Source organism: Plodia interpunctella, chromosome 19 (assembly GCF_027563975.2).
Source record: "Plodia interpunctella isolate USDA-ARS_2022_Savannah chromosome 19, ilPloInte3.2, whole genome shotgun sequence".
NCBI classification, from domain to species: domain Eukaryota; kingdom Metazoa; phylum Arthropoda; class Insecta; order Lepidoptera; family Pyralidae; genus Plodia; species Plodia interpunctella.
The window spans coordinates 864,120-872,702 of NC_071312.1; the positions used below are offsets into that span (position 1 = coordinate 864,120).

The 8,583-nt window shown below is 38.8% G+C and overlaps 1 protein-coding gene across 2 annotated transcripts in view; it reads left to right on the top strand.

Moving 5' to 3' along the window:
• The window catches only part of Klp61F (Kinesin-like protein at 61F), a 31,775-nt gene extending 23,226 nt beyond the window's left edge, over positions 1-8,549 (top strand). The window contains exons 18-22 of one of the 2 annotated variants that reach the window (XM_053759342.1): positions 1,454-1,585; positions 1,966-2,188; positions 3,254-3,387; positions 5,543-5,716; positions 6,365-8,549. In XM_053759342.1, the coding sequence (XP_053615317.1) occupies positions 1,454-1,585; positions 1,966-2,188; positions 3,254-3,387; positions 5,543-5,716; positions 6,365-6,484 (783 nt within the window). In that variant the 3' untranslated portion in view covers positions 6,485-8,549. Of the gene's footprint in view, positions 1-1,453; positions 1,586-1,965; positions 2,189-3,253; positions 3,388-4,165; positions 4,342-5,542; positions 5,717-6,364 lie in introns of those variants that run through there. The other variant, XM_053759343.1, reaches the window with a different exon arrangement.
• Positions 8,550-8,583: the final 34 nt, after the last annotated feature.

Here is an 8,583-nt window from a genome sequence, read left to right on the forward strand (position 1 = left end):
ATTACACGAAATAGCCAAAGTGAAGCGAGATTGTCAAATCTAGGAGTAATTTCAATTAAAAAACATTTATTGTTAAAATTGCAAAAGAAAAGCGACTTTTATGACAAAGTTCTGGCTAATTTTGTAAAAAAACCAGAATTATGTAAGAATATAGATAATATATTTGCATGTGCTTTCTCGTAATATAAAAAAAAATATATTTCGCTCGCGTAATAAATACTTTATGCTTAGTATCCCAGACTAGGTATGTAAGGTAGGAATATAGGAAATGCAAAATTTTATGAACATCGATGCAATGGTTTAAACATGATAACAAATAAACTCGCTTTCACGTTTTTATAATTTTAGTTAGGCTGATGATACTTGCAAGTAAACTTTCACTTATTTTATAATGTATAATGATTTTATAATGTGCGTGTGAGCGATGTGTGTTTTAAACGGTTTTTTTCAAAGCCACTTTTGTCATACACTCGACATACACTGTTCAGATGTATTGTAAGTGATGTCATGTACGGTGAAGGTGGTGAACACTAACAACTATAACAAGCATGTTCTGTCGCATGAAAAACTGCATACCTACCTCCAACGCAACGTTTACTATTGTTTTGGGAAAGGTGAACTAACACACTAATTAAGGTATGTAATTAAATGCATGTTTTTTTTTTTTAATAGTTAAGGTACGACTTTTTTATTGTTTACGCGTTATCCGTGTTTTTGGTCCGGCTTTACCTCTATTTTTTTTCACGCCACGCCACTGATAGATCTTCTAGATTTTGGTGCACTATTCTCGGTTCATTGGTGTTGGGAGATGTCGAGGTAACGTAGTTAATGGGGCTTTATTTTTTTCGGTTAGAATTTACGTTTAGCGGTCTTCTGACGTGACAACGTTTTCGTATCAAAATAAGTATGAAGGAATTCATATTGAGGAGTTCTTATAACTTAAAGTTCTATTAAATAATATTTCCTGTTTTTAATTGACCAAGTGAGCGAAACTACTAATCAATTAGGGGTAAAAATATTTTTTGTATATACAAATATACATAATATAATTTAAATATACATAATATGTATGTTTGTAACCAACGTTACAAACAAACTGTTTGTTTGTAACGTTGGTTTGATTTTGATGAAATTTAATTTTAAGTTCGTGGGTCATCAAAATCTTCAGTTGTTTTTTGAAATATTCACAATTTTGTAAAAATATATTGTGTTCGTGAGGTCTTAAGTTCTCAGCGAACAATTAGTATATTTTTTAGTTTTATTTTTATCGTAAATTTTTTGACCATATACTTTGTTAGAAATGAAGATGTAAGAAACGATCATGTATATGAGTAAACTCAAAAACTACAGGATAGATTTTCATTTGATAGGTTAATTTTTCAAAATAATAGTTTTACACGAGAGAAGCCGGAACAAATCGCTAGTTTGCGAATAAAAATGACGTGATTCCCAGACGGACACGCGCGCAGCATTAGACCGTGAGCAGTCGTCGCGTGACGCGCTGTGTGCGGAGAGCGCGCGCGCGCTCGCGCTCGCGCTGCAGCGCGCGCAGCTCGCGCTCGCCGGCGCGCAGCAGCGGCTCGAGGTCAGTGCACTGACTTGTGTCGCGGACACGCACCGGAACTTGTCCTTCTCCATACTTTTAATTATGTGTATCTATGTACAATTTCAAATAGATTTTTTGAGTACTTAAAGCCTTAGGAAGTAACAAATAAGAATAAGATCATGCAAAAACTGGAAAACGGAGCGTAGGATATCCGGCGGCTAGATGGGTCGACGATGTAAAGGAAATTGCTGGCAACAACTGGATAGGGATGGCCCAGGACAATGATGGTTGGCGGAGACGGAAGGAGGCCTATGCCCACCAGTGGGTCACGGAGGGCTGCAGATGATAATGAAATGATGAAAGGTTTTTGCGGAAATTTAAAATAAACATGTTAAATTAAAAATAAATTTGAATTACAGCAACACAACATCACAACTATACAAGAGCTGACACATCTAGCATCGTCCGCCAACGAATTAGGGTCCCAAGCTCGTAACCAACTCGCCAGCCAATCGGACGCCGTGGCGGCTGGCAAGAAACACCTGGAGACGTTACAGGACGAGATGAAAGACAGCTTGGAGAGACACGCGGAGTTGGAAGAAACTTATTTATCCAGGGAATACAAGGTTTACAATCCTACTGGTAAGTTGTTTATTTTCATTTTTAACTATAATATAGCTATAAATTATACAATTAAAACTTCCTCAAGAATCACACTATCCATTGGTGATAACCGTATAAAAATCGATCCGGTAGTTTTGAGTTTAGAGCGTTCATAAATACATACGAGATGGGTATTTATTTATGTAATATGTAACGATATATATGGACGCTAATGCTAGCGACTAGACTGATGTTGATAAAGGTAAAAAAATGACCTTAAAATTTTGAACATTTGGCTGTGTCTTTACAATTGTCCGCCTGCCTGGCGTCAATCCTCCTTGGAGATGGTATTGATACCTATCAGTCGCTTAGGCTATGTGTCCCTTAGTCGCTTCGTATGACATCCGCTGGAGGATATCGCCGTCACCCTCCGTGACCCACAGCTGGGTCAACGCCAACCATCTCTGTCTTCGGCCATCTTTGTCCAGTTGTCGTCAGTAATTATCTTGTCGAGACAAAAGGACCACCTAATCCAGGGCATGTCACACACAACAGTATACTATAGGTGTTTCTCAGAGTGTTTCGACCGCCGCGGCCGCGCTGTCATTACGGCCTGTCAATTTTCTTGAGAAAGGAATCATTTCCAAAATCAATTATTCATAAAATGTACATTACTATTATACAGAATAATTATAAGACAGATAGCAAAACTAATATTTGTCTTTGTTAAAATTTGAAAAATTATAATGTAACATTAAATATTATTTGGTATTTGTATGCACATTCTTTAATTTTTGTAATTTAATTTCGGGACATAGTTTAGGTACGTTATCACACGTTAGGTACGTTAAACATGTCAACCTATTTTTGACCGAGCGATAGAGGTCTACAATTCGACTTGGGCAAAAGTTCGCGGGGCATTAAAATCTGTTAAGTGGTTTTTGAAATATTCACAGTTTTGTAAAAAAAAAATTGTGTTCTCGAGGTCTACGTTCGCGGCGAACAACTAGTAACTTACAATGTACCTATTTTACCTTTATTTAGAGTTTATAATGACAGACGGCGCGACAGAACGGACCCACAATGTATATATACCCCCCGCAGGCAGCACGCCGGCGCGCAGCGAGTACGCGCTGCCGCGCGCGCTGGCCAGCACGTCGCCGCACGCGCGCATCCTCGCGCGCTATCGCGCACTCGCGCGTCCGCGTCCGTGTGCGCTCGACAACTCGCCGGACGACGTAAGCATTATATGTCTTTAATTGCATGTCCTTCTCCATACTTCAAACATCGCAAGAACATCGCTATGAAGAGGTAACCGAACGAACGTTACTTTTGCATCACTTATGTTATGTTATGAATGTTAGTTATTTACAAAGCCAACAAACAGCATTGTGACACATCTGCAATGTTTATTAATAAAGTTTCCTTTTGCTTTACAGTGGTTATGACTTCATATATTTCTTAGTTACCGTCTTTTTTCTCTTGTTTTTTAAAAAAAGTGTATTATTATTAATGATGTGCCATTCTGGAAATTTTAAAGAATGCACTGAAACAAGAAATATTATCGGATTATTTCCGAGAATTTGCAAATAGTTCCTGTAAAAATTACCTTGGATCTCTGTGGAAAACCTCTAGAACAATCTCTCGCACATCGCTATGAATATGATTTTTAATAATAGTTATTTATTGAAATTACGAGCGTCATCTACATTATAAATCGCCATTGACTATCAAACTTTTTAAACAAATCCTACGGAAATCGCGAACTTTCTGGATAAAAAGTATCCTATGTGTTAATTTATAACCTTGATTAACACACATCACATCAGCTATCTCAATACCAATTTTCATGCAAATTGGCCCAGTCGTTTGAGTAAAAGAGATCTTTGTGAAGCAAATTTTAAACCAATCAAATGTTCAATCCTAGTTTTAGACAGTAAAAAATCAGACGAACATCTAAAAATGTCAGTCATTCAAAAAGTTAAAAAGATCGTGTCTAACCTTTTTTTCTTATAGCGCGATGTCGCGTCCCACTGCTGGGCAAAGAGCTTGTGTGTCCACTCGATCTCGGGCCAATGTTTAACAAAACGCGTCAAGTTATCCAAACAGTCCGGCCACGTCCACCGCCGGTCCGGTTCGCAGAAAACTGTCGTCCACGTTACTGGACGGAACACGCGTGTGTGGACTAAAATGTAAATTATTTATGCCTTTATTTAATTTAGTTCGCTAGCAGTTCACCTGGACTGGATTTGAAGAGACAAAACAATTTAGATTTATTTTTGTCTCACAAATCACAGATATCATCACGTGATTTGATAACTGGTGAATCCAGTACACAAAGAATATCGCCTGGTTGATGAAAGTGGAATAAAACCTTTGTCCAGCAGTGGGACACGTCATCTATAGGGTAATTAAAAATGTTGTTTATCCGAGTTAGATCTTACAGAGTTATAAGTCCACCAATCCACAATCAGTTGTGATGATTTTTGTCATTGACAGCTTATGTCAAAATTCATCATTATCACCATTGAGGATGGCCATAACCCACCACGCGGGCCCATTGCTGATTGGCGGGTTTTAACGACTGCAAATATATCCGGGACCAACTGCCTAACTTGCATTCCAAAGCACGGAGTTCGACGTTTTAGATCACTCATCGCGTGACCGGCCATTGCAAAATCTTGAAAGAAATAATATGATTGTAAATAACAATGAAGATAGTCTCTCATCTGGACGTTATCCCGGTTACTTCCTTAGCAGCTGTTGAGCGTCGGAGCCCGGGTGTAGCTTTCCTACTTGTCGTCGCCACTTCGCAAGTTGTCGTCATCCCTAGTTGTTAGACCATTGGTATATGTATATGTATGGCGTGCTCGTATTAGAGGCTCGTGTTTTGGGCATTAGCCCGTATAGTATTAGTAGTAAGTCGTGAGGAAACCTGCACACTGGTGAACAATTCACTAGTGTGTATGCGACTATCAAATTCAAATTCAAATCATTTATTCAGAAATTAGACCTTCACAGCCACTTTTTCTCGTCAATATTTATAGTTATTTCTTACAAGCTACAAACTACTGGCATTTCGGAACGACCACTGCTGAGAAGAAATGCCGAAAGAAACTCATTTGAACGGTGTTGGTCCCTATCATGCCAGATCGGCTTACCATTATTGTTTCTTACAATGTTTTTTTTTCTTTCTAATAATATATAAAATCTATATATCTGCCTCTAGATGGCGGTGAGTAGTCGTAAACTCATGTCAGATGCCTTCAGGCGACTTGAATAAAATCTGACACCAGTGTTGGCGATAACACACTGTAATGATGATGATGAGTACCGGTGTTAGCGATAATACACTTGAGTAGTAGTGAGTAATAGTAATGTTTGCCCTCCCAGGACTGCGTAGTGATAGAATCTGAGAACAACACCGCGACGAGCGACGCGGACTCCTCGACGTCGGAGGACTCGGCGGTGTTCGCGGCGCCGTCCCCGCCCGAGCTCACGCGGGCGGACTCGCGGGCTCACATCGTCAAGTCCACCAGCGAAACTGACATATACAGCATACGGAGGGTGAGTTCTTTATTTCGCCCGCGTGTGTCTTCAGGAGCAGTTCTCTTCCTGGGAGGAAAGAAATGAAGGACCTTTCATCCCGGAAACGATGAACTCTTAACAAAACTATTGTTCGCTTCCGATAAATGAGTAACAAGGAAGAAAAACATGGCGTTGTCTTTGTCTTGCGCTCGTTTGATTAAACCAAATGAAATCCAGAAGAAGTAATGCTCGCAAGTCTTCTGCTCCCATTGGAGAAGTTACGATAGTGTGAAATAAATTGTGAAAAATATATCGATAAGCTTAGTAGGTGGGCTTATTGGTGGAGTGTAGACGCGACACGAGTAGCGGTGGTGGTGTAATGGTTAAGACTGGCCTGTGATCCGAAAGGTCCCATGTTCGAATCCTACTCGCGCCACATGATTAGTTTTCATCGACCACCACTTGCTTCCGGTGAAGGAAAACATCGTGAGGAAACCTGCACACTGATTGATTATCAACTTTTATGCCAATGACAAACGACTCCATTAATAGTGCCAAGAAAGTAGTTGGCTGTGTTTCATTCCACAAAATGACCACGACCCTCAGCCATGAGTCATATACGCTATGAAGAAGACGCGACACAATAACATAAAATCTGTATTTCACAACTTTATTTATTTATTACAGAATCAAGACCAAAACGGCAAAGAGAACGTGAACCGTTCCTTTGCATACAAGAAACCATCGAAGTTGCCCGCGCCTTCCTCGCACAAGAAACCGCTCGTAGAACGGAACGCAGTCAACTGATACCGTTCAATTTAGCTTACAGATTGACAAGGAATTTTGCCAACATATTTGCTAACAAAATGTCATTTCAAACTTTGAAAGTTGTGAATTTTGATCGCTGGGTCAGTTTTCCTTGTCATTCTGTGTTTGTATCCACAGATTAAGGTATATTATGGACGGTTTTTTTATGTGTTTTTATTTTTAAGTAGCAGATTTCAGAAATACGTAACTAAAAATCGACCGCAAGGTTACCATACCCGTGGAACGTCATATGCCGGCTACACACTATCGCCGAACTCGGACAGATGATGACGCGAATCAACATTGCGTGGTATGTGCGAGTGCTTTTATTTAACGCAAAGAAAAACCAGCAATGTATGCAGCATCCGCCAAAGTCGGTGAACGGTCTGCGATAATGTTGAGCCGGCATTAGTTTATCGACGCGCGGCTCCGATATGATTCCGCCATTTAAAAAATTATAATTATCTGTTTTTGAAGCATTCAATGTTGGTAGAGGGCGTCGCTGCTAGTGCAATATTTAACTAGTAAATCACATTTGAAAATAACTAACCGTAGACAGAAAACTAAAACATCGTCATGTGTTCCAATTCGAGATACGAGGCAACGCTAATATCTTGTGTCCCTCATCGTGTTCCGGTATTTGCAGGCAGCCGTCTATATAATAGTTGATGTAGCCACATTAATTACTAGTCTACAGTTTTCATTATCTTTGAAAGGTTCTTCCAATTTTGGTCGTGGGTTTACAACGCATTCTGTATGTAAAACTATCAGAATGTAAAAAAATCTCTTGACATGATGCATTTACATACGTCTAGTCGAAGCCGCGTGTCGAACTATCGTGTACATCTAGTGATACATAAATATTATGTAGGATTGTCCTTTATAAGGCTATAGGTATGTTCAGAGGGGTTAGTGCGGTTAGCATTTCACTTCTCGCCATCGAATCGATTCGAAGTGAGACGCAGCGACCCAATGACATTGCAGTGTGGTTGTCGTTGCGTCACAATGGCGCAATGTGATTGGTTCGCTGTGTCTTATTTCGAATCGATTCGATGGTGAGAAGTGAAGTGCTAAACCGCACTTCGCCCACTGAAGGGGTATTAGTGAATCCGAGAATAACGATCAATTTACACCTGCACAAAGAATAACTCTTCATAAGACTTGAAACAGTCTTATGTTTCTATATTTCTTAATATAGTGTATTACAATCACTATGTCCAAAGTTAGGATCTATAAAAAATAAAAATTGAATGTTTTGCGCGGACGTTTTTTTTTTTACACTTCTGTTTTGCTATATGTCGCTCTAGTACTATTTTGCCTGTTAGTTTACTAATAAATCTTATAAAAACACGAACCAAACATAGAAAATGACGGTGTTTAAACTTGTGCGCAGCTACAATGAAAGGTGCACAGATATCACGTAATAGGGCATTGCTTATTTCGTGTTCCGTTTGGGAAGGAGCGGAGCTTATGGTTGAACCGCTTACCTCACTCGTCTGCCTCAGCCCCGGGTATCTTTACACAACTTTTGTTAGAGACATGGCAATAAGGAGTCCCCTCTTTGTTTTTGCTTCGTGACTAAGAACATAACTACGACATCAGACACAAATAAATTCTCGTTTGGACATTACAAAACATTATAATTTATTTCATAACATCTAGAAAACAATATGACGCAAGGTCGGTGCTGATTTTATTTCGAGATTTAAAAAGATATGTATTTAAAAATAAGGATCTGCGCGTACGCATATATTTCAACAAGTTTTTGACAAAAATAAAACGAAATGTAATAATTAGGACCCCTATTCTATAAGAGATAGGCTGATTAAATTTATATTTTTAAGTTCTTTTAGACTCTTTAGGGTTTCTGCAAAAGCAATACTTTTGTTTTAGCTTTATTATAGAATTATACAGATGTATTTGCTAAGATTACGTTTTTCCTATGTTTGTACTATTCGACTATAATTGGATATTATTATTGTGTGTTTGTGTATGTTTTCGAGATGTCTGGATTCAGTTAAACTTAACATATATTTGGGTTAGTAATTAAATATGTTTATACTTATTACTGCTTTTTTTTTTCTTTTTCAACTAACGAC